At 41.1% G+C, this 27,225-nt stretch overlaps 1 protein-coding gene across 20 annotated transcripts in view; it reads left to right on the top strand.

Moving 5' to 3' along the window:
- The window catches only part of FOXP2 (forkhead box P2), a 314,143-nt gene that overhangs the window by 176,184 nt on the left and 110,734 nt on the right, over positions 1 to 27,225 (top strand). For 11 of the 20 annotated variants that reach the window (XM_068276462.1, XM_068276460.1, XM_068276465.1 and 8 more), the window contains 5 exons: positions 8,973 to 9,110; positions 15,632 to 15,838; positions 20,548 to 20,704; positions 22,448 to 22,661; positions 24,939 to 25,043. In XM_068276462.1, the coding sequence (XP_068132563.1) occupies positions 8,973 to 9,110; positions 15,632 to 15,838; positions 20,548 to 20,704; positions 22,448 to 22,661; positions 24,939 to 25,043 (821 nt within the window). The remainder of the gene's footprint in view (positions 1 to 8,972; positions 9,111 to 15,631; positions 15,839 to 20,547; positions 20,705 to 22,447; positions 22,662 to 24,938; positions 25,044 to 27,225) is intronic. The other 9 variants (XM_068276466.1, XM_068276476.1, XM_068276471.1 and 6 more) reach the window with 4 other exon arrangements.

The raw sequence follows: 27,225 nt of genomic DNA, 5'->3' as shown, positions 1-27,225 counted from the left end.
CCGTTTGATTCCAGTAAATATCTTTTCATTACATAATTAGCACTCAGGAATATTAAACTAATTAAATAGAAATATCTAATTGATGCACAGTCTTAAACAGTAGTTGAGAACTGTGGTTTGCAGGAAATCAGTTTAAACACTTGAGTAAAAATGGCTAAATAAACAGTGTTATAGGGTTCTCTTTTCCCATTTGTATGTGAATGTTTCAAACAAAAACAAGTTCCATATGCTATTTAATATGGTTTAATAGAGTCAGTATGTTTATTATAATGTTATAATGCAGTGGCCGAATCCTTAGAAGAACAAAAATTGCCATTGCCACAATACTAAATGAGACACAAACTTTGCCTGATTTAACTCTGTTAGAGTGTGTTTAGTCAGCACTGTTACATGAGCATGGATGACTTTCTTACTGCTTTACGCCAGCGTAAGGGTGAGTTCACACTGTGCTCATTGCGTTTTGCTGTGTTGACGCATATGAACGCACTATCCATAAAGTTATATGGGCATGTTCAAGCCTTCACAATGTAACAGACCACATTCTCCTAAAAAACACGCTACACCATGTTCCTGGATAATGGCCTCGATTCATAAAGCATTCCCGCATGCGGAAATGCTGAAAACAGCCGATTTTACCGAACACTGAACAAAATGTGTATTCATAAAGGCTGTTTCCGCATGCGGAGCTGACATTCCGGAGCAGAGTGATAAATCACCGCCTTATGCGGCGATTCTAGGCGGAAATGTAACAATGTCCATTCATAAAAATTAGAGCAAGCGGTATGCGGACGGGAAATACCGCTTGCTCGTATGTAGCGATAAGCGTGCGGAGTACATGTAAGTCAATGGGACAGACCTCCCAAGCAGCAGCAGAGAGAGCAGCGCACTGAGGAACTCAGCCAGCCCCTCTGTTTCCGCAAGGCTCCCGACAGCCTACCGCCTGCCTACAGCGGGAAATCTCCGCTCTGCTATCGCAACTGGCAACATTTTATGAGTGACCACCCAGAAGTCTGATATACCGAGCGCGGAGTCTCCCCGCACTGATTTACATCACTGAACACTTTTTTATGAATCAAGGCCAATGTGTGTGAAAATGTGTGCGCGACATAGCTGTTGCTTATGCTATCAAAATAGCGTGAGCGGTTTAATGTGCAGCGTGTGCACTGGGTTATGTCCACATTGTAGCATGAACATAAGATGGTTCATTAACCAAATCCTTGTAAAATTTTACTGGTATTATAAAATAATCACCACAGCCAGTAGTTTTTTGCCCACAGCACAAAAACGCACTTACTTCATGTTCCAGCAGAGGCTCCTCGTCAATCGGAGGGCACAGTGTCAGCGAACTTCCATGACCGGCATGCTTAGGCAGCCGCATCCTACTAGGCATGCACCCCTAACTCTTTTGTGCCTGTGGTGGGGGGCGTGGCTTTAGTACTGGCATGAAGGTCAGGTTATTTGCACCCTGACCATACAGCCTCCAGTGCTGTTGCATCTTTGTTGCAGCCCCGGCGTGTTTGCACGCCATTCCCTAGTCAGTCCTGTCACATCAGTCTTGTCTGTCAGGTCTTGCCACCCCAGTCCTGTCAGTCTTGCCAGTCAACTCAAGTCCTATCAATTAGTCCTGCCATGCCAGTCCTGCCTAAGAGTTCATACTGCATATGGATCAGGGTCCTGCCTTAGCTGAACAGTTGATCCCTCACCTGTCTGCATAAGAGTTGTGTGAGATTTCATGTTATTCACTATTGGAGTGCTTCATGCTCTACTTGAGGGCGCAGGCCTGTAGTCTATGGAGGAAGGTGGTCTGGCAGGCATAGAGGCAGAAGTTTGGATTAGGCGCTTGTAATATATCATCATTGCTGGACAAAAAGAAGCACTGGTGGTCATGTGACAGCCATTGATTTCTTAAAGAGACTCCGTAACAAAAATTGCATCCTGTTTTTTATCATCCTACAAGTTCCAAAAGCTATTATAATGTGTTCTGGCTAACTGCAGCACTTTCTACTATGACAGTCTCTGTAATAAATCAATGTATCTTTCCCCTGTCAGACTTGTCGGCCTGTGTCTGGAAGGCTGCCAAGTTCTTCAGTGTTGTGGTTCTGCTATGAACTCACCTTTCCTGGCCCCTCTATGCACACTGCCTGTGTGTTATTTAGATAAGAGAGAAGAGAGAAGCTGCTCTAATCAGCTGGATAAATCTTCCTCTGAGCTGGCTGGGCTTTCACATACTGAGGAATTACAAAGGACAAAGCTGTTTGCAGGAAGAAAAGAGCAGCCTGAAACTTCAGTGCATGGGGGAAAAAAACACACAAATGATCTCTTGAGATTCAAAAGGAATGCTGTATACAGCCTGCTTATGTATGGATGTATTTTCTATGTGTGGACATATTGTACATCAACCTACTTCCTGTTTTGGTGGCCATTTTGTTTGTTTACAAACAAACTTTTTAAAACTGTTTTTAACCACTTTTAATGTGGCGGGGAGCTGCGAAATTGTGACAGAGGGTAATAGGAGATGTCCCCTAAAGCACTGGTATGTTTACTTTTGAGCGATTTTAACAATACAGATTCTCTTTAAAATAAAGGTATTTATTTCTACTTTTAGTCGAATATAATTTAGGTAACTAAAAGTGTAATAACATTCAAAGCTGGAGAAGGGGCTGCAAGTGCACAAAAAGTCCACTTACACAATGCTGCTACACTGAACATCCCATTGTGTGAAGTAGAATTTCCTGCGTTAATATTTTCCTGAGCATGGTAGAGTGGTAGATGCAAATTAATGTTCACGGCAAATGTATAAATCAACTCCTCTTTGTGGTGAGAATGAAGAATTTTACTGTCTTCATAAGCATTTGCATTCATTACTGAGCACGTCACACTTCCCTAATCTCCCACGTAGGATACATTCTAATGTAACGAATAAATTCTAATGTCACACACATATTGGTAGATTTTAATGCCACTATAACGTGTCATTTTACCTACATGCCAGGTTACTGAAAACATGACTGTTCTGTGCTGATCCACAAGAGTAAGTGGACCTCCTACCAAACTTCCTCCCTATGCAGAGGTCAGGAAGTGGTCAGGAGTGTGATGCATCCAATTGAATTTGCCTTGACTTCTATATCCTGTTTGAATGAAGACACAATTGTCATACATCGTAGTCATTTATCCTCGTGGCTTAAAAATGTAAAATAAATTGCATCACAACTTACACCAGGGACATAAAATTAGCCCTTGCAAACCCTTATTATCATTGGGAGAGGGTGGGGCTAGAACTAAGGAGGCCAGCCCCTTTCAGCAAATGCAGAGTTTAAAGCAGAGCGGTGGCAGTGGAATGTTATACATTACCAAGTTTCTAAAATGGATAGAAACAACACTCAAATGACGAGGTGTCGTTTAGAATGCCGAGGATCACAAATGTGTACAACAGGTCAAACGTCCAAACTCCACAAAGGATCTGGCACAGCTTCAGTAAAAATAACTCTCTTTATTTAAGTAAGATTAAAACATCATAGGACAAAAAGGTTGGAGAAATGTTTTAATCTTGTTTAAATAAGAGGCTGATGCCAACATATTTAATTTTTCTGAGTCCATTGACTTTGACTTTGCGACGGCCGATCGGGACCTTCCGGTGCAATGTGATGCAGTAAGTGTACTAGATCCCACTGCCTTGCCTTCGCGATGTTTTACCCAGCGGTACAACAGGGTGTCGCAATGCACACTTGCAGGGCAAGTGTAAAAGGGGTCTCAAAAGAAGCATTACTAGTCATTACCAGCTATATGCCAACCTATATAAATAAGTAAGTTACATTAGGTTGTGTATTTCCTTATTGAATTAAAACATAGCTTTTATGTTGTTTTTTATTTACATATGGTATGTATTATCTGCATTGCCCTAATGCAAATCGGTTCATGTCCGAACCACATTTTAGTGACATTCCCCGGATGTGCGTTTGCTTTGATGACCATAGCTTTAAGTCCAATTGATAAAGGTCATAGTATCTGTGTCCAGAGTGTTTTGTTTGCTTCTTCACTTGTCATGTGAGGCGAGCAGCTCTGCCTTTCATAAAAACCGGAACAGATTTGTCCAGCTCACTGCTGTATTTCCTCTCATCTGAGTTGGATTAGAACACAGAGTGCTGTAAACAGATGCTTCATTTTTGGCAGCAGAATGCTTAAACACTAGGCAACTAATTGTAAGTTGCACTTTTTATTGCATCATATTTATTTTTGACCATAAATCAGCTAACATATGTTACTGGGCCTTTCAATACATTTCAGAAATAATGACATAGTGTTTTGTCCAACCTCAAATATCTGTTTCTGTAGATCACTGCACATGAAATCTCTATTTTCTCCAATATTATTATTGGATCAATGTGTCTTGCATGGATTGAAATTATAATTTTGTAGCATTTGTTATTTTTTAATGGTGCTTAAATTGTTTGTTACATGCTGATATTTATTTTTTATGTATAGTTTAGAAAATTCTACTAAATATTTTTTCCAATACTAAAATGGATAAGACCAGAGTACGCTGTTCTTTGAAGCATGTCTGTATAGCCAGAGGGTAGCTGTTTGTGGTATTCCACTATCTTGCCTAAGGCATTTTGTTGTAAAATAAGTACGTAGGTAAAAGGCACCATTAAAGGAAACCTGTGTTGAGATATTTATGTAGGCTTCCATTGCTGACCTCCATTAAAGGCTCTTTATGATCTGACTCTTAAACTGATCTTTTGGATCCAATGCTTCCTAAGCCACATCCATAGGACTAACACACAGCCAGTAAAGTCAGATCACCTTATCTCCATTCATCATGGCTATTTTTTTAGGTCAATGGCCCCTATTCAGTTAACAATGCTCCAGAATCTTCTCACAGGAGGTGTTTTCACACCTAATCAATAAAACAACTGTTACGTCCCCAGCAAGCAACACAATGCACAAACTAAGTTTGTTATTACTTCTTTACCTACTTTTTAGTACTTTTTCAATTGCCAGGTACTGGAAAAGTAGTGGCTGGATAGTGTAATGGTTATGGGCTCTGTCTCTAACACAGTAGACCTGGGTTTGAATCTCGGCTCTGCCTGTTCAGTAAGCCAGCACCTATTCAGTAGGAGACCTTGGGCAAGTCTCCCCAACACTGCTACTGCCTATAGAGCGCGTCCTAGTGGCTGCAGCTCTGGCGCTTTGAGTCCGCCAGGAGAAAAGCGCAATATAAATGTTCTGTGTCTGTTTGTATTTTGTAGATAAGGTGAAAATGTATCTTCTGGAAGAAAACTGAGTAGGGTCCAACGTCCTCAAAAATAATAACACTCTAATTCAAGTTCCATTTGTACAACTGCTTTCCATTTTCACACCTGGACTTATCCGTTTGCTGTCATTGATTTGGACACAAATCAGCTGTCTGTTAGGAACCCAATGGAACCCAATGTAATAAGTGTGTTTACATGCATGTAAGCAAGCTGAAATAAGGCTTGCTATTATCTGTGCAATGTGGCACTGAAGGGATTGCCTTTTCCTCGGCAGGAGTGGACTTTCAATTTAAGCAATTAATAGTGATCCAAAGCTCTTTATAAGTAGGTCTCATTGGAACTTAATAGAATTCATGTTTGAATGATCTGACTACCCTACCTGAAAAGGTTTGGGTTGCGGTGGGATACGGCATGATAACTGCCATTCAGCATTCCAATTTTTAGCATTCATCCTTAAAGTGAACCAGAGACGAAGCATCCTCATGTATTTTACCATATATATCAGTGGGAACATTAGAGTGAACACCTACCCGGCTTTCTGTTTCATCCTTCACTGCTCAGCCTGCTTGTTATCAGCCCTGATAAAATCCCTGACTGAGCCTTCAGTCTGGCTTTGCTCAGGAATCATTATAGCTGAGTCTGTCTTCTCTGAAGTATTTTCAAGCCCAAGCCTGCCTCCTTCTGGCTCTGCTTTCCTGTTCTGTATATTTGTAGCATCACAGAGAGCTGTGATGAGATGGGAGGATCTGCTAATGCAAGGGTCAGGGGCGTAACTAGGTCCCACCAAGCCCCCCTGCAGAAAGTCTGAGTGCCCCCCTCCCTGGGGCCCGCTCAGGGCAGTTTTGGGGGGCTGGAGGGGTCTCAGCATGAGGGGAAAGCCATGCTGCACTTCGGCTGGGAGGGGGCCACCTCGGGCTCTCTCCCCTCTGCGCTCCCCTCCAGCATCAATACGTTTGTCTGTGCAGCGGCAGATACATACCTTCCGTGCTCTCCAGCGTGGACGTTCCTCTCTCTAGCCTCTGACGCGACTTCCTGTATAAACAGGAAGTCGCGTCAGATACTAGAGGGGGAAACATCCATGCTGGAGCGCACGGAAGATATGTATCTGCGGCTGCCCGCCGCTGCACAGACAAATGTATTGATGCTGAGCGGGGGGGGGGGCAGATGGAAGAGCCTGAGGTGAGGGGGGGCATCTCCCCTCCCCGCCGAAGTGCAGCATGGCTTTCCCCTCATGCTGCAACCCCTCCAGCCCCCCAAAACGGCCCCAAGCATGCCCTGAGGGGGGGCGGGCCTCCCTGCGGGTGTAGGGGCTGCAGGCCCTATTGTTGCGCCAGTGGTAAGGGTATATTGAAAAACTTTTTTTTTATCTATATTAGTCAGTCGTAAGAGGTTTTTAGTAATGGTGATTTCATAGCTCCTTCCTATCTTAATCAACTTATTTCCAGATACCATCCTACACGCAATCTCCGCTCTGCTAACTATATCCTTCTGTCTTCTTCCCTGATCACCTCTTCCCACTCCCGCTTACAAGACTTCGCCCGATCCTCTCCCCTCCTCTGGAACACTCTCCCTCAACACATCCACCACTCATCCACACTTAATATTTTTAGGCGCAATCTGAAAACTCACCTCTTCAGGCAAGCATACTGTCCTACCTAGGACACCTCCCACTAACCACCATTTCTACCACTCCACACACAGCTTCCCTTTACCTACTGTCCTATACCTTAAATGTTTAGACTGTGAGGCCTTTTGGCCAGGGCTCTCTTCCCTTTCGTCTCTAATGTAATGGGTGTACATACCCCCACCCCTGTGTAAAATATGTTGTTAATTTGTTCACTGCATTCGCTGTTATACCCTCTTGTCTTGTATCAACTGTTTGCATTGTATGCTTTGTATTGTTATACCCTGTATGCTATTGTACAGCGCTGCGGAAGATGCTGGCGCTATATAAATCAATAATAAAAATAATTTTACACACTGCCCATTAAATAATATGCTTTTCTGATGAACTGTGTTTTGTATGGAGTTTTAGTGCCAAAGCGTTCATCTCTGATTTCCTTAGAAGTAGAAAATAACAACCTATGTAAAGCATTTGAAGGAATCCTATAGCGAGTATATAGAGGCTGGCATGTGTATTCCCTTTTAAACAATACTAGTTGCCTGTCAGCCCTGCTGCTCTATTTGGCTGCAGTAGTGTCACACCAGAAACAAGCATGCATCTAATCTTGTCAGATCTGACAATAATGTCAGAAACACCTGGGGCTTGATTCACAAAGCGGTGCTAACTGTTAGCACGCCTGTGAAAACACCCTTAGCACGTCTAAACAAGTTTTTCGCGCATAAAACTTTACGCGCGCAAAACTTTATGCGCGTAAAACTTTACGCGCGAAGTGCCCATTAAAGCCTATGGGACTTAGCGCGCATAAAACTTTGCGCGCAAAGTTAGCGCGCGATCTGATTGAGAAATCCGGTGCTAACCTACTTAGCACCCTGGTTAGCGCGTCTAAAGACTGTAGACGTGCTAAGTATGTTAGCACCGCTTTGTGAATCAAGCCCCTGATCTGCTCCGTGCTTTTTCAGGGTCAATGGCTAAAAGTAATAGAAGCAGAGGATCAGCAGGGTAGCCAGACAATGGAAATAAATATGACAGCCTCCCTATACCACTAACTTCAGGTATCCTTTAACTGACATATTCCTTGCTAGAGTTTTGTATTTTTGTTTTTTTAATCTCTGACGAAAGAAGCCCATCAATGATAGTCTACGTAGTATAAAGGTAAACTGAGTGAATATACTTTGCGTGGATACTGTAAATATTGCCTCGCATTATATAGAAGTGATAAGATTGTATAATTAGTCGGCACCTTGAGTGATGATGAGGTGTGCAGCAGATCGGGCATCTTTAGTAAGGAACTCATCAGCAATGTAGTGGTGCAAAAAGCATCTGTTTTTATTGACAAACACCACCCCCGCCCTTTTTTTTCAAAAATAAATGACATTGCTAATACATGCACATATAAATCAATATGTCCCTGTGCTGTGGCTTTCAGGGTCCTACCTCTATGACAGTCATTCTTCTCTTACCTAGGACAGTGATGTTGCATATGAATGCACTCACTCTCACATGCTTTTTTCCACAACAGTGAATCAGTAAGCACTAACATCCCAGAACTTGCACCTTTAAAAAGAGTATCAGCTCTCATATATCTGTCCCAACAGGTTGCCTTTAATAGCTGTCACGGGGCATGGAAAATACAGACATTATTCCCTTGAATTATTATAAGAACATCCAACTTTTCTACTACTGACAAGATCAATGCAAACTGCCGGTGTGAAGAATCTGGAAATAGCATGTAACCGTTCTTTCAGTGACTGTTTTACCCATTGGGATGTTATCGTGTGCTCCGTCCCACCTACAATACAGACAGTTTTGCCCTGGAGTTCATCAGTGCGGCAGGATAGTGGTCTCCTGCTCGGCATTTGAAGTATTATTGAGACAATCTGTCTGAGAAAATGAATACGCTTTTGCAACCTTTTTAAACTGCTCTCCAATAATTATGTAGAATAAGCATCTCTCTGTGGGAGCATGACATATACATACACTGAGGCTGAGCAGTGGAGAAGAGTATAATCAATGTCAATGAAACCCATGCAGCCATAAGCAATCAATGCCTTTCAACTGAGCATAGCTGTGATGTTTCTCTTTCTTTATGGCAGGTGCCTGTTTCAGTGGCCATGATGACTCCCCAGGTGATCACCCCTCAGCAGATGCAACAGATACTACAGCAGCAAGTATTGTCTCCACAGCAGCTCCAGGCACTCCTCCAGCAGCAACAAGCCGTTATGTTACAGCAGGTAATGTTGGTTACCTTCCTTCAACAGTTAATTTTTTTCCTGAGCACTTGATTGTTAGGATTGCATAAGCCCTCTGTCATGTTTATCTCGTCTTCACCTTTTATAGCTGTGTATATCACACACGGAAAAATAATGTGCTGTCAGGTGATTGTTTACATTGTCATCTGAAACAGAACATTACATTTCTAGACTTGTCAAAGCATACAAAGTGTCAAAGAGAGTTGCAGAAGATTGTTGTTTTATGATATATAACACGTTACTGCTTGTTTTAGTCATAATAAGGTAAAGGCGGATAGGAAAAATTCCCAGCTTTTGCATTAAGTGGAAAAATAATAGAACAGTTTTTTTCGTAATATTAAAAAGTGCCATAGCAAAGATTTATGAGGAGTGAATGTATATGGAGTAAAAGGTAAAGTACAAGTCAGAGGATTTTTTTTTTCTCTAAAATGAGATTAGAGAGCAAGTATAGCGTAAATACAAAGGAAAATGTGTTGTGTATACTTGTTGCTGATGCTGTTAAACCACACAATTCTATGCATTTGTAAATAATAGGAATCTTGATGTTCAAATCTGCCGAGCCTTAATTTTATCTATACAAAGTTCCTGCATGCCAAACCTCAATTTATTCACACAGTGCAATGCCTCCATCTGTGGATTGCGCTTTTTGTGGCCCTGCATTATAACTGTGGTGTATAGATTCCCTGGAAACCTACACTGCATGAGTCAGTGTACTGTATCTTTGGAAATTCACTGTCAGTCCATGGTAATAATTCAGTTATTTAAAGTGGTATAAAACTCAGCATTTTCTTATTGCTCTAAAAGATTTACAAAATAAAATCTATTGCCACAAAACATTTTTGTAGCAGAAGGAAAGCTCCTTGCTTCTGTTGGCAGCTTCTGGCAGCATCCAAAGAAAACGGTGATAACATTATTTTTGTTTACATTTCTTTGTCAGATACATTTATTAAACATTAGCAAAATGCTGAAACTGAGCTGTATGGAGATGAGAAGCAGAGAGACTTGAGAAGTAATCGCTAGATAGATGTTATTATATAAATACAGCAGCTATGCAATACAGTGCAATGGCGGCTTTTAAAGCAGATAAACTGTACTTTGGAAATTTGTAAGTTGTAGAAAGACAATATTACCAGTCCACAAAAGCAAATATGATAACTGTTTGGGTAATAAAAAGTAGGAAAACAATTTTTATTGAATGTTATGTCAGATTTTTATCCCACTTTGATTAATATCATACATTGTTTGCATACCAACTAAAGCTACCAAAATGAATATATTGCTGGAAGGGGATGGAAAAAAGATCAAGAGAAAGGCAGGAGCCCAATATGGTGTAATACATTTCAGAAATGAGTAATTCAAATGGCAAAAGGAACGGGATACTCACAACCCAAAATTGCTGAACAGCAACCACCTTTAGCGCATGTGAGGAATGCCCGTCCTGCACTCGGGTAATTGGAAGTTCCCTCTGTGGATAGTCGCTTTCTCTAAAAAAAGGTAAAGACCGCGGTCCATACCCAGGGAGGGTAGTACAACAGTAGACAGACACAGAACATTTATATTGCTCTTTTCTCCTGGCGGACTCAAAGCGCGACAGCTGCAGCCACTAGGATGTGCTCTATAGGCAGTAGCAGTGTTAGGGAGTCTTGCCCAACACTGCTACTGCCTATAGAGCACACCCTAGTGGCTGCAGCTCTGGTGCTTTGAGTCCGCCAGGAGAAAAACGCAATATAAATATTCTGTGTCTGTCTACTGTTGTACTACCCTCCCTGGGTATGGACCGCGGTCTTTACCTTTTTTTAGAGAAAGCGACCATCCACAGAGGGAACTTCCAATTACCCGAGTGCAGGACGGGCATTCCTCACATGCGCTAAAAGTGGTTGCTGTTCAGCAACTTTGGGTTGTGAGCATCCCGTTTATTTGAATTACTCATTTCTGAGATATCCTACACCATAGTGGTAGTGTATTTATATAGTAAAATTAAAAGAAGTGGCTTACCTACAGAAAGTTGTCTAAAGGGGCCCATACACCTAACGATTTTCCCGCCGATATACAGCAGATTCGATCACTGTGATCGAATCTGCTGTGAAATCGTCACGCACACACTGACAGAATGATCGATTTCCATCCAAAATCAATCGTTCCCGTCGATCCGTCCGTGCATAAGATTTCGCTCGATCGCCGGTGGGTCGGGAGTGTGTCGATAGCGGCATTCGAATGTCCGATGACCGATGCAATACAGCGGCAATACTTTACCTGCTCCGGCCAGCATGTGTCCCGCTCTCTCCGCGGTCACTTGTCCGTGCTCGGCTTCAGCTTCACTGAACTTCCTGTCTTGGCAGGAAGTTTAAACAGTTGAGCGCCCTCTACTGTTTAAACTTCCCCGGACAGGAAGTTCAGTGAAGCTGGAGCCAAGCACGGAGAAGTGACCGCGGAGAGAGCGGGGACACGCGTCGGCCAGATCAGGTAATGTATGCGGGGGAAGGGGGCAGCGGCAGCTTCAAAGATTGTGATCGGTTTCATGCTGAAATCGATTCACAATCTGTTTGCAGTAAAGGCAGCCATACAATCTGATGGCAAAACGACCAGTGTATGGCCACCTTATGCTGGGTACACACTATGAGATTTTCTGGTCGATTTACTGTCAGATCAATTATTTCCAACATGTCAGATTTGCTTTTCGATCGTTTCTGAGCATTTTCCGATCGATTTCCATGCACTTTAATAGGAATCGATCAGAAAATCCTCGGAAAACGTTTGGAAAGCAAATCGAACATGTTGGAAATAATCGATCTGACAGTAAATCGACCAGGAAATCTCATAGTGTGTACCCAGCATTAAGCTTGTGTTCACAAACAGTGATTTATTGCTTGATAAAAAGACAGTGTGCAATAACTTTGTGTTCACTATGTAAATACACTACCACTTTGAGGCACCTCTTATCCTATTTAATATTGCTGGAAGCTCTTTTTTTTCCCCTAAACCGGTTCATACAGAAAAAGAGAGATATGGTTGTTTCAGCGACTACAGTGTTTTTCGATTAGTAAAAAGTAATGTACATAGAACAATAAAGTTAAAACATCAGGCAATACAGTTGATGATATGAGGAGACTCTACAAGAGGAGTAAAGATTTCTGCCCTCTTGTAAAGTCTACTTTTCCATGCCAAGGACAAGAGACTCAACACTACCTTCTGCCCAGGAGATGTGGGAGCAACTACTCCAACACAACTGAGGAAATGGCCACTTATGCTCAAATTCCACCATAGACAGTCAATAGCCTTTAACACTTGCAATCATTATAAGTGAATCAAGTCCCAGATGTGATAACAGAACTCTTAAGGGATAAGTGAAGTTACAAACTTACCTTTACATTCACCTATTTTTCAGAATCTTGTAAGGCAGAGACCTAAAAAAATAGTGCGTACTTCCACAGATGTTATGAGGAGATATTTTTGCATGCATTTCAAGGAGCATTGCAAGGATGCTATATGCCTCCATAAAGCTTTAGCCCTAGTAATGTAGACAGATACTTAAGGTTTCTAACATCCTTCTATAGAGACTCTCAGGCAGGATATCATAGAAAACATGGAGCAGTGCTTTTCAGCACTGCTAGATTTGGGCACTGCTAGGTTTGGGCACAGCCGGCTCCATCATAGATTATTATAGGAATCACATCACACAGCGCTCAGTGAGTAACGTCGGTGCCGTTAGAAGACGGCGCCGAAGTTGCTTAAAAAGCACAATAATTCGACCTCCAGCAATCGCTGGAAGCCGAATTAAATTATTCCCCACCATCCATGGCGGCCTGGAGGGGGAATAGTAATTAACATGGCCCGGCTGTATCCTGCGCTGTTTTCAAATGTATGCATCATAGAAAACACCCCCAACTATATCAGATTTTTTTTTCCATTTTCTTTACTGCAGGACAAAATAAGAACTTGGATTTTTAAGCAAGGATGTAACTAGACATCACTGGGCCTCTCTGCGAAACTTTGAATGGGGCCACCCCCACCTTCCTTGCTTTCTGCACAGGAAAACTGAGGACCAATGTGTTTTCCCCATGCAGATAAAAACACTTAAACTTGAAGGAAATGTCAAGCAATCTATGCTACCCCCAGATCTACTTACCCGGGGCTTCCTCCAGCCCCTTGCAGCTGACAAGTCCCTCATTGCAGCTCTGCTCCCAGTACATACATATACACACACAGCCTTATTATTTTACTACATGAGAGCACATGCTATATGGAGGAACAATAATGACATGCTGAACATAAGATATAGTATTCACTGTAACTTTGGCAAAACATTCAGAATGTCACTGATTGATACTGTTATTATAGTATCTTGGACTCAGTATGAGACAACAAGCTCTCAATGAGGCGGCGACAGTCAGACATCAATCTTACCCACTCCACTGTGTCAGTAATCAGACACCTTAAGGTCACTAGCCTGTGAGTGATAAGAATCTAGGAATCTCTTCTGAGGGATTAAGGGGCCCGTCTACAACTTTTTTTCAACCTGAGACTCCTTTGTTTGTAACATTGTACATGAAGTCATCAGAAATGTGCTGCAGTGTGAGACAGATGTTTTATGAACCCTAGGGAGCAGGGACAGTGAACAAATTCCAAAGTGTGTATGATTCCTTATCTGTGTGGTGGACACATGCAGTCAATATAACAATGGTACAAGAACAGAGTATGTTTTCTCTCCATGCCCTTAGTTGTCAGTCTCTCAAACTTTTCCCCCCACGGGCCCCCTTGCGGTGGCAACCTTTGCAGGGTCTATTGTTACGCCCCTGTTTTTAAGTTATACAGCAATATATTCAAATATGGTACAATTAATAAAAAAAAAATGTGATGTCAGGCAATAACCGCTGTTCTGTAGCTAGCCAAAGTCAAACTCATTTAGAGTATTCAGGTGGCATGTACTCTAAAGCTGGAGTATTTTGGGGAAAAAATATGCACTAAAGTGTGGGGGGCATTTAACATTTCTGCTGCACACAAAATAATGCAAACCATACACTGTGTGATAGATTTACTACAGCAGTGTAGCTTGATTTCTAAATCCCCTTTTTCTGCTATTCAAAAATGGCATTGTATCAAAATAAACTCTGCCCTGGACTATTTCCTAATATTCTTTCAAATTTGATCTGAAAAATTATATTTTTATTACGTTTGTAGCCCCTGATAAATAGCATCTATTAAGTATGAATGTCTTAAAAGTGTTGGTGTACATCTAAATGTGCTTAGCTTAAGGCCCTGAACAGTAATACAATATACTTGTAATGTTGATTTTACTCTCATTTCATATTGATATACCATGCCACGTTCAATATGTGCAGTATAAAACATCACTTTTTCATACTGATAGTTTTAACACACATTGCAGTTAGCTTACTAACTTGAAAACTGTGGTTGCTATTGCATCAAATGTATTTCTTCCCTACTGCCTCATTGTGCATGTTCTCCTCCCATACCTTATTTCAAAGCAGTACTTAAGTACTAGAAAATTGTCAATGAGATGCTAATAATTCTGTCTTACATTTAAATTTACTGCTAATTTTAAGCCGCTTCTAATTGGTCCAATCAAATGCGCTTCCTGTAAAGTTTTATTGGCCTAGTTCTAGGACGCATACAATTTGCTTCTGGTGTGTAGCCTCGCCCCTTGCAGAAAAGGGCCTTGGCCCTTTATCTAGTGTATAGAATACACTAAAGCTGTTTTCTGCAAGGGGGCAGGGTACCTTTTGGAAGTCAGCGACTTGAGACACTGGGAGGGTTTCAGAAAAAAAGACCCAGCAGATTGTTATAACTTTATATTAGAAGACTAACGATTGAATGTGTAATTTACTCTGAAGGTGCTCTTTGATCTTGACTAAGTGAGTCATATACCAGAATTTTTGGCAATATTTTAAACTAAGCTAAAATTAACTAAGCAGGTATATAACATTATTTATTAGATCAATCCTCATTTTAATATATTTTTTATTTAAATGAAAACCAATTATATGCGCAGTGGCACTCTATAGATGCTTCTGTAATAACATTTAGCTTATGTTGAGGAATGGGTAATAAAACACTAAAGGTGGAACCTACAACTTAATTAACACCATTTCCTCTTCAATGTCAAACAGTGGCTTATTTTCTAGGATATTTTCCTCACGTACAAGGAAAAGTTGTTTTGTTTACAGTGTGGTTGTAGGATGCAGCTTCTTGACAGTAGAAGATAGGTGAAGATGTGATTTGGCTTTGGCCCCAGGCTTTTACTAGCTTCTTGCTGTTTTATGTCACTTGATAATTGATAACACAATTGTAATTTGTACATAGCATATACATGCCTGTTCAGGCAACACAAAGCATCTGTCTTGATAATATAGAGCTGTTTTCTATTTAGGTCATTATTAAAATCAGCTACCACTTAAAACCCCAATTCAGGGTAGGAAAGTTAGGTTATATGTACTGTATGAAACGTTTGCCTTTATTTATTAAAGTCAAAATGGTTTATTCAGCAACAACTGCAAGAGTTTTACAAGAAACAGCAAGAGCAGTTACATCTTCAGCTTTTGCAGCAGCAACAGCAACAGCAGCAGCAACAACAACAACAGCAACAGCAGCAGCAACAACAACAGCAGCAACAGCAGCAGCAGCAACAACAACAACAAACTCAGCAACAACAACAGCCACCACAGACACACCCAGGAAAACAAGCAAAAGAGGTCAGTGTAATAAAACATTTTGCATACATTTAATATGAAGTTATTGTTAAGTCAGACTTTGAAAAAAAAATAGTTCTTATTTCCTATAGTAGCTAGTTCTTATTTCATAAGGTAAGTCGTTCATCTCTCAGTGGAAGATAGAAATGGAGTATTGATACAATGGGGATTGCTGAAAGTTTAGTAAACTTGTTGTGCTATTTCGGTCTCATGCAGGTGCTCACATTTTTTTTTATAATAAACTAAGGCTTATTTTGCACAGGCGGCTTAACTGCTCGTTTGTCGAGCAGTTCAGTGTCTCTGCTGCTGGCCACAAGGGCCTTTTGACTGCAATTACATGCAGTCAAATGGCAGTGTTTGTTAACACTGTGCATGTCATATTTGACATGTATGGCGTTGTCCATCAATAAAAAAGTCACGTGTTGCTTCTGAGTACAGCAACTGCAAAGCTTAGATGCAGCTCCATTGGGGGGCCACCTCTCCACCACCCGTGACAAATGCTAGTAAGGGCCTGAGCCCACTAACGCAGTTGTATCTGCTTCTGTCTGCATCTGTAACATTGACGTGTAACTGAAAAGCGAACATAACTGCATCCTTGCTCTCAGGCCCTAAGCACCTGGCCAGTGGACAGGAGAAGCTGATAGGCAGTGAATTCACTGCCTTGACATATTGGTTGGAAAAGGAGAGTAGGCGTAAGGATCTGAGCAACTTTGATAAGGGTCACATTTTGATGCCTAAACAGTTATTATCCCCAAAACAGCAGGCATTGTGGAAGTGAAAGACTACTGATGAATCAGTGACATTTTTATGGATGTGCCATGTGGGCATAGGCACAAAACTTTGGTAAAGTTGCCAAACACCATTGAGCACACAGCAATTTTCCCCTTAATTATTCCAACATGTTAGTGTATGCTGACTTGCGTAGCATGAGTTACTCTAACAATGCTCACATTACCTAAGTAACATGGGTAATTGCACAACATGCCTACATTGTCAGCATAATTAACTGTATAATTATTGCGTGCTCCCTGCACATGGCAACTTTACTGGACTTGTGTAAATTAACCTTAGAGCTTCTTTGGCCTCAACATTTCCCAGATCTCAGTCTAACTGTGCACCTGTGGGCAAGACGGGTCATTTTGGTGCCTGCTCTGCACCAAAATGTGCCAGATTTGGGTGCCGGCAATAGCCGGAGTTTGAATCACAAGGCTATAGGAAAAAATAGGTAATCAGTAGGGGAATATATTACTAGAGATTTCCTACAGCAGACAGAGCAGTCTTCAGGCATCTCCCTACATCCAAATTACCATGCGGCTGATCCAATCCATGGAGGCCCAAACTTACAGGACTTAAAGGATCTCTTGCAATTGCCTCAGACACCTGCAGCAGTGTTATGGAGTTAATGCACCAACAGGTTAGCTGTGTTTAGGCAGCACATGGGTAACCTATACAATATTGGGTGGTTTTAATTTTTGGTTGCTTGGTGAATGTGAATAACAGAGAAGTAGGGATCTCAGATGTCTTCAGGGGAAAATCAGTTATGCATTGTAAACTCATTATTGATTTGAGGAAATTTGAAATTAATGTAGCTTTGATAGTACTTAATAATTCTGGACAGTGCAAGGATCACAGTTCTGTGTGCTCTATGGGAGACTTGCAGTAAGTGCAGGGATCACAGCTCTGTGGGCTCTATGGGAGACTTGCAGTAAGTGCAGCTCTGTGTGCTCTATGGGAGACTTGCAGTAAGTGCAGGGATCACAGCTCTGTGTGCTCTATGGGAGTCTTGCAGTAAGTGCAGGGATCACAGCTCGGTGTGCTCTATGGGAGACTTGCAGTAAATGCAGCTCTGTGTGCTCTATGGGAGACTTGCAGTAAGTGCAGGGATCACAGCTCTGTGTGCTCTATGGGAGACTTGCAGTAAGTGCAGGGATCACAGCTCTGTGTGCTCTATGGGAGACTTGCAGTAAGGGCTCGTTTCCACTATTGCGGTGCGGAATCGCCTGGATTCCACCACTGATGAAATCGCATGCGGATGCGATTCCGCATGCGTTTTTGCCGCGAATTCACATGCGAATTCGCATAGGTGAGTGTATATGCGATTTTAACCATGTCACTGCCTGTGTGAATTTACATTGGTACCTATGCGAATTCGCGGCAAAAAACGCATGGGAAAAACGCATGCGATTTCCCTATTAAATACATTGTGTGCGATTCGCCTGCATTCCACACGCAGGCGAATTCTGAGGGCTCTGCCGTGCAGAAAAATCCTGCACAGAAAAACGCACAGCAAAACTTACAAGTGGAAACAAGCCCATCCACTTGTATTGGCTGTGCGAATCTGCATGCAGGAAACGCATGCAGATTCGCGATAGTGGAAACGGGCCCTGAGTGCGGGGATCACAGCTCTGTGTGCTCTATGGGAGACTTGCAGTAAGTGCAGGGATCACACCTCTGTGTGCTCTATGGGAGACTTGCAGTAAGTGCAGGGATCACAGCTCTGTGTGCTCTATGGGAGACTTGCAGTAAGTGCAGGGATCACAGCTCTGTGTGCTCTATGGGAGACTTGCAGTAAGTGCAGGGATCACAGCTCTATATGCTCTATGTGAGACAGTAAGCCATAACAATAACACCAATTACAGTTGTCTACTTCATTTCAGCGAAAAATAGTTTTTTATAGATACTCTGTTCCCTCTGTCCCACGTTGGTCTCGCTGCAGCCCACAGAAAGCACAGCCGACAATTTGTCAGGCTGTGCAATATTTATCTTTCCCTGTTCCAGCGGGGGCGCTGTTTCGGCTCTCAGCTCGGAAATAGGCGGAAATAGCCGATCTCTGTTGGGTCTGCTCTACTGTGCAGGCACAGGAGACTTGCGCCTGCACAGTAGAGCGGACCCAACTGGGATCGGCTATTTCCGCCTATTTTGGAACCAAGAGCCACTACTCGCCTGCGTTGGAGCCAGGAAGGTAAATATTTACATGGCCGCCGTTCCTGGGCCTGCAGCGAACCACCGTGGGACACAGGAGGACGGGGGAAGCTTCGATAGGATCCAGAGGCTCCCTGAGGTGAGTACCCCCCAGGGGCATTTTTTGTTAATACAGATCCTCTTTAACTTTTCTCTCAGTGCTTTGCTACGTAAGTTGTTTTACTAAACAAATGTTTGAGTTGCTCTATAAGAGTGCAACCATTTGCCAAGTTAAAAATGCTGCATTTTTTACTATTTTGTTATTTTGACAATGTTCTTATATTGTTACACAAAAGCAATATATACAAACATATGAAAAGCACAGACCTCTCCAAAATGATTCACTTACTTTGAAAAGAGTAAATTATTTTGAGATTAGTAGAAAGGTTTTTATAACAAGTCATGCACTGCCTCACCCCCCCCCCCCCTTCTTTTCCAGTTCAGTTATCTGTTGACAAAATCTTCATCTGTGAATTTAAACAAGAATTTAATGTTATACATGGAGATGAAGGAGATGAATAACGCAGAACTTTTCTATATAATGTATTCAGCTGTATACAATACTTTACGAGGATTCCCTTTGGAAGAAAAAAATCACTTTGTCACCCAACTATAAAATTGATGAAATATAATGAAAGATTTTTTTCTCCTTTTATGATACAGTTCAAGAAGCATGCAAAGTTGGCTTATTGTTCAAAAATGGCTGAGCATAAATTTCAAAGTCATGGGCCCCTGATTAATGAACTGCTACTGGAGATTTGGACTGGCGATTAGAAAGTTACAGTTTGATGTGCTCATAAATCAAGCTGACAAGCCGGCTTCTCAGGCCTACCCTGCACTTGTCGGCAGAATGCATCAAATATAAGCATAATGCTAATATAACATGTTGAAGTAGTTAAATTGATCAGCAGGTATTGTAGACATTGTCTTTAAGCTGCCCATTATGCAAACCTACAGGAAACAGTTCTGACCTCCTGAGGTTTTGTTTCTGTTTGGATTTGTGAATAGAATTTCAGACAGGCATCAACTACAGCGTAGAAATTGTTCCCTTATTTCTCCTGAGGCTTTGGGCAATCCACATTACTTGCTCCATTATGCAGTCTGTTTTCCAGTGAGTGCATCAGAAGTTTCTCTTTTCCCCAAACTAAAAAGGAAAGGTCTTCTACAGCAGCTTGTCTCTTTGTGAAGTGTGACTGCCATCCCATATTCTCTGGGGTCCCAAGAACCCTGGTTTGTCTTGTAATGCCTCACAAAATTGGGAGTTATACTTTTCTAATAATAGGGCAATTCTTTCACTTGAATCCAGTGCTGGCATAATGTATTCCAAACAAGAGAAAAGAGAGTGCTAACAGGCTACTGGAATAAAGGGTACATCCCAATTTACTAATAGATCACTGGAGACTATACCCTTGGGCAGCTGTGGATTACACTTGCATACTTTGAAAGACACATCTGCCAGTTAGGAACAGTTACAGTGCTGTGCTACTTTTAGCTTATGTCAATGTGTTTATTAAACCACTGGAGATAATAAATTGCACCTGTCTGATCTCCAGTCCAGAGATTTTCAACTGTGCAGCTTTCATGTGCTCATTTTTGTGCAGATGAATCTGTAGTGTTGCAAATAGCTTATAAAACTAGTTCATTTTTTGATGTCACTGTGTAGCTTTTTAGATTTTTTTTTATATTACATTAACTATATATGTATTTATTATTATTATTACTATTATACATGGCTTTGTTTTATTTCTTAGCAGCAGCAGCTAGCAGCCCAGCAGCTTGTCTTCCAACAGCAACTTCTCCAAATGCAACAGCTGCAGCAACAACAACATTTACTCAATCTTCAACGGCAGGGACTTATTTCCATCCCGCCCAGTCAGTCAGCTCTTCCTGTTCAGTCCCTACCACAAGGTATGACTTTTTTTTTGCCATCAATTTAAAAAGCTGGCATTTTGTTTATCTGCCAAGTACAGCAAAACTATGTGGAGAATATAGAACTGCATGCACAGTACTTATTCAGTAAGGCAGCATTCAGACTTGTTATGTGTATTTTTTGCATAGGAAAAAAAACATTTAAACTGGGAATCTATTGAAATATGTTTTTCGCATACAGAAAAATAAATGACAGTGGTGTAGCAAAAATCTTCCCATTGTGTGTGTTTTGTCAATCAATTATATTAGCTGCTGTAAAAAATACGCATTTTTCCGTATACGAACAAGCATGGTGGGCAAAAATGCATGCAGAAAAATGCACACAAGAAACTGACGGACAAGTGGAATGCTGTCTTATTGTTTATATTTTGAATACTTGTATAATCCGGCCTGCTCAAAATTTCACTACCCTTACCAGTCAACAAATCCCACATTTTCCAACTTTTGGCTCAAGCACATACACTATGTTGTCCATTTTATCAAACTTACCGAAAATGTGTTTTCCACGCAAATTTAAATTTTTATTGATAATAAATGAAAAAGTAAATACACTGCATGTTGAGTAATGGTTGTTATAATATTGTAGTGTGTTAATTACCACTAAGGCTAGATTCACACTTGTGTGGTGCGATTTTCCTGCGGCATGAGAGTCCGACGCAAGACAATCGCACTGCATCATTTTATGTTTAAAACATTCTAAGGCAGAGTGCTTTGAACAGGATAATTTGCATAACCCCACTTCTTACTGGGCAGGAACTATGCCGCTGTGTTTTGAACAACCGGCACATGCACACCTTCTGTGAAAACTGCATGCCAAAATAATTTTTCTTTTCAGAGCTATAGCCAGTTGCATGTTTAGGCTAGTTTCACACTAGCAACATACTGCATGTTTTCCATTGTAAATCTGGAATCAGTCGCATCGCGTTGCTACTGGTGAGGTGTGAACTGTTACAGTGCGCAAAAGAGTCTGTTACATCGCACTGCAACATATCCACATGAAATACACATACTGTTTCTAACAGTGTCACGGGAAGCTTCTCCTCTTCAACCTTTCAAGTCTCTTTTTTGGCTTTTAATGTGATAGATGTTACTTCGCTGACCAAGAGGGAAGTTTAGAAGCTTAGCTCATCTACACTGCGTTCTGCAAGTACTACAAGTTTAGACATGCAATTTTCACTATAGGTGGTCCTTGAATTATGATGTTTTATTATCATATGGTTAGAATAAATGAATGAAGTTTCAGGGTCATCATACAATTTCCAGATTCTAATATGATAATGGATAACTTGGATAGTCCCTCTGATATTTTGCTACCCTAGACTCATGCCTATATGTGCTTTCCATAGTTATGGATCTGATTATTCTTCATTACTTTCTGTTGATACTCCAAGTCAGGGATAGAATCCTTTTGTTATTGTTCAAAAACTATTGCTAGAATACAATATGGATGCACAGTTATCCATGCCATGAATTGGTCTTATGTGAAGTATACCAGACTGTGAAGGAATGTGGAGAATCAGCATTATTTGAGTCTGTACATAAATACACCCATGTACAGTAAGTAAACACTAAAACACTTTTTGCAAGCGGAGTAGCATATATAAATACGTTTAACATACATATATATGGTTATTGGACTTGGTGTCAGTCCAAGTATAACATTCAGTTTGTTGTAAGAGGCGTAAGTCTGTATTATTCTTAAGGCGTTGTTTCGTTTTGCAGCTGGTTTAAGCCCTGCAGAAATCCAGCAGTTGTGGAAAGAGGTGACTGGAGTCCACAGTATGGAAGACAATGGCATTAAACATGGAGGGCTAGACCTCACTACAAACAATTCCTCTTCTACTACCTCCTCCACCACTTCCAAAGCATCACCACCAATAACTCATCATTCCTTAGTGAATGGACAGTCTTCAGTGCTAAACTCAAGACGGGACAGGTAAATTCTGAACAATATATTACAAATATGTGTTAGTTCACTCAGGCTAAGTATGCTTTGACGGGCCAAGCAATAACTTGATATTGGTATGACAGGTGCTATTGATGTGCTAAATATGCTGTGACTCATTTACAATAGATTTGGTCTGTATTGATTTTCCTGTAAAGACTTGGGCAAACCATTGACTGTTTTTAAAAAGTGCCTAAAGACCTCTCAAATTAATTATAGGAAGGGTTTTGTATGTGGGTAATGTGAGTTTACATCTGACCTTGACTGATTTGTTTATCCTTTATAGACTTATTTTTTTGGGGAGGAGGTGGGCACACAAAAGGGTCTTTGCCTGGGGCACCAAAATGGCCAGAAACTGCCCTGTCAGTTTACAGATCGGTAAACATAAAAAAACCTAGACACACTCTCACTCACTCTCACTCACTCTCACTCACTCTCACTCACTCACTCACTCACTCACTCACTCACATCACCCATAAGTATATAGCAGCCCTAGTCAGTATTTTTTAAGGACCCAATAAATATGTTTTAGAAAGTCTATAAGTCGTAGTACCCTTAGAGGGATATGTATTAAATAATCTGATTTTTACAAGGGGATGTTTAGAATCCCAATGCCACACAAAAGGTAAAATTTTGTCACACTTTTTACTAATTTATCAGATGGTAAATGCAGAACTGTGTTGGGAGTTTTAACTAAGGAAGTGCAGACATTAAAGGGAAATTTGCTTAATTGCGGTCAGTTGTGTATAGTTTATGTATTATTATTATTTTGTTCTACAGTATGTTGGTTTAATTATCTCTGTAAGCATCTGTGTTAAAATGGAGTTTTATAAATATTTATATAGTTGCTTATACAAAAAGTCCTGGTAGCACCTAGAGGCCTGGAGTCACCCTCTGTGACCCTGAGGAAATAGAATGCAGTTTAAAATATATAAATTATCACATAGAAAATGTGCAAGTAGGCGGTGTAGCGCTAAATAGTCTCACAAATAGTTTGTATTTTACAGTTTTTTTTTCTGTTTTAATATCACACCATGCAGACTGCTGAATGGCACATTACCAGAATGAAACTTAGCTCATTTTATTATCAAGCATAATAACTGAACAACTGATTCCAATCCATTTAAAGAAATACATCACCCATATCTAGTTGATGATTGATTTGATGATATCAGTTACAGCTTGTTGTGAGAACCTGTTAAGCTCCATACACATGCCAGATAAAACTTGGCCGAGGTGTCTGCTTCTGCTACAGCAGCCCCGATCCCTCTCGTCTGCTACTGCTACAGCAGCCCCGATCCCTCTCGTCTGCTACTGCCAAAAGCATTGTTCTCCGTGCTTCCCCATCTCCCATGTGACATCATTCTTTCAACCATCCACCACATAGAAACAGAATAAGTTGCTATCCTGCAGGTTAGTGATGCGTCTGTTAGCCGCTGCCCTGCAATGTCACCCAAGGGATCAGGTACCAATCCCCACTGGGCAAAATTAATCTTGCATGTGTATGGGCTTTTAGAGTGGGAGTCATACAGCATAGACTAGGCTCCTATTTAGAGATGGAGGCAATGATTGCTTGATCCAGCTGAAGCAGTGCTACTTCCAGGGTAACTTTTTTGCTTGGAGTTGCATTGTAAATTAGCACTGAGATGACCATATTAGGGACTATCTCATCCATTTCTGCCAGCTCTATGATCTGTAGAAGGGTGATAATGCTTGTATTGTATCACAGGCCTATTATGCACAATGTAATAGGTTGGCAATAATTTCTACTTAACAATAAGAGGGAGGGGATTAGAGGGAAGAACCAAAAATAAGGCGATTTAACAACCTAGTTCTTATTTGAATCTGCTGATGGTATTGTGGGTATTAATTGGGCTCATTTCATCTGTCCACATTTGTTAATTCTTGGAGAGGAATACATGAGAATACACTTGTTGCTTTACTAAAGATACAGCCGGCTGGAATGTTTTTATTACTTTGTAGGCTAAATGCTACAGTTTGGGTCATAGGTTGGCATTACCATGCACCGTTATATAGCTGCCTTTTCATCCTTTATTAAGAGTTATCTTTGGTTTTATTTCTCTGCCTAATTGGAACATCATCCTGCCTTGGCAGTTGAACTATTCAATACAACGATTAAATTTTTTTCTGACTGCTCTGAACTGAATTGACCTGTGTTGACCCATTTGTCAGTGATCGTAACCTGACAGACACTAGCATACTAACAGCTTTGGAGATTAATCGGATGCTCTGTTCTTTTCACTATAGCTCGTCACATGAGGAGACTGGGTCTACGCATACCCTCTATGGTCATGGTGTGTGTAAATGGCCAGGCTGTGAAAGCATCTGTGAAGATTTCGGACAGTTTTTAAAGTAGGTTAATGTTCATATCAGTTTCACAAAGAGAAATATTGTTTGGATTTTCTTTCTTTCTTTCTTTCTTTCTTTCTTTCTTTCTTTCTTTCTTTCTTTCTTTCTTTCTTTCTTTCTTTCTTTCTTTCTTTCTTTCTTTCTTTCTTTCTTTCTTTCTTTCTTTCTCAGTAGAGATACAGCATTAGTATGCGGGGATCACGTGTTGATGATCTAAAAGGGGAACTGTGTTGCTTGTCAGATAATGATTATTAAGGCAACAAATTTGAATTTCCACTTGTGAATGTGATCTATTGTCCATTATGCTTATAAAATAAATAAGCCAACAATGCCAGAATTACAGCTAACCCTCACATCTATTCACAACTTTTCCTTCCCTTTTTATTTAATTACCTGCTCTATACTGTGGTTTGTTAAATGCGTTCTATCACTGATAAGAAAAGGTTACAGTGTAAATTGTCGTCCTAATAATATGCTAAACAGGCTGTGATTGCGATGTTTCCTGAGTTGAATATGAGCTGCCTACAGCAGTACCTTAAAGGGGTTCTGTGGGGGTTTCTGAGGCGAAAAACTGCCACTTACCTGGGGCTTTTATCAGCCCCCTGCAGCGGTAATGTCCCACGCCGTCCTGCTCCCATCTGCCGTTCCCCACAGCCGGCACCGGGCTATTATTCGGCTGTCACACAGACGAATAATGCGCATTGCCGCGCCTCCGCTCGCGTCCTCTGAGGCTTACTGCGCAGGCGCAGTACAACGGGTTCTTGTACTGCGCTTGCGCAGTAAGCTTCCGATGACGCAGGCGGAAGCGAGCGGGTGCGCGGCCACTATAGCGCAGCCGCAGTTGGATCCCATGCCACTTAGACCGGGGCCGGCGCCGGAGAACGGCAGATGGGAGGAGGACGGCGTGGGACATTACCGCTGCACGGGGCTGATAGAAGCCCAAGGTAAGTGTCTGTTTTTCTCCTCCGCAACCCCCCACAGAACCCCTTTAAGTCAGTCAGCAGTTCCTCTTATCATGTGCTATGACTGCTCTTTTGACCCAACAGATAAAACTTAAAGTGAACCTGTAGCGAAAAGAAACTAATGAGATATACAATGGTCTCTATCATCATCCTTCTAGAAATGATTTTTTTAAAGATATTCCACAGTTTTATTTTATATTTAAAACTTAAAAATGTGATTTAAATTTGCATTGTCTGCGCTCAATGATGGTCTTTCTGTGTCCCAGAGCTAAAATATATGAACTATTGATGTTTTTATCTATCACCTGCACTCAGTCAAAATATATTCTCTGAAATTGTTTTATGGCTGTAATTCCTTATCAGTGAGGGTTCTTCTTTAGTCCCAACTGTAGATAAACTGTCACTTGCATAGCTGAATGTTTCAATTTTTCAGGAAGAAAAAAAGTTACACAGCCTAGTTATTTATTTGCTTGGCATTGTACATTTATAGGTCTGTCTCATCATATCACATCAGGTTTAGAGTGAACCCATGTCAAAATGTGTTTTTGAAGTATCTGCAGATATGAGTCATAATAAGGCTTGCATGGTTGTAGGGGGAGCAATGGGTATTATGTACTAGGTTTTATGCATTGACAAAGTCAAGTGCAGATGGATACACATTTTTGTCTTCTGGAAATATGTTTTTATCTGTATAATCTACACTTGATAAATGAGCAGATTCCAAATGCTTCAGCCTAGGCCAATGTTTCTCAAATCTGTCCTCTTGACTCCCAAAAGGTGCATGTTTTGCAGGCAACCTTACCTATGCACAGGTGGGGTAATTAATGTCTCAGCTACATGAAATCCATTTAGGGCAGACACTAATTACCCCACCTGTGCATAGGTGAGGTTGCCTGCAAAACATGCACTGTTGGGGAGTCACAAGGACAGGTTTGAGAGACACTGGTAGAGGCACATAGGAATGTCACATTTTAGAACTTATATAAGACATAAAAGCAGATGACAGTGGCTTGTAAAGTAACCTTCAGAGAGAGGTAAAGATATGTAATGCCTCTGATCCAGGGTCTTGCGTGGAAAGCATTTGGCCTTCCTGGACAGAGCTACCTGAAATATACCTTGCTTCATTCTAGAACTAGTACTGTAAAAACTACCTTTTGAAGCAAGACAAATATTTCAAGAAAACCAACAGAAATTCTCACATAACCTGAGGAAAGCAAATGCAG

This window comes from Hyperolius riggenbachi, chromosome 3, assembly GCF_040937935.1.
Source record: "Hyperolius riggenbachi isolate aHypRig1 chromosome 3, aHypRig1.pri, whole genome shotgun sequence".
NCBI lineage: Eukaryota > Metazoa > Chordata > Amphibia > Anura > Hyperoliidae > Hyperolius > Hyperolius riggenbachi.
Note: the sequence above shows the minus strand (reverse complement) of the source record. Positions and strands in the feature narration are given on the sequence as shown.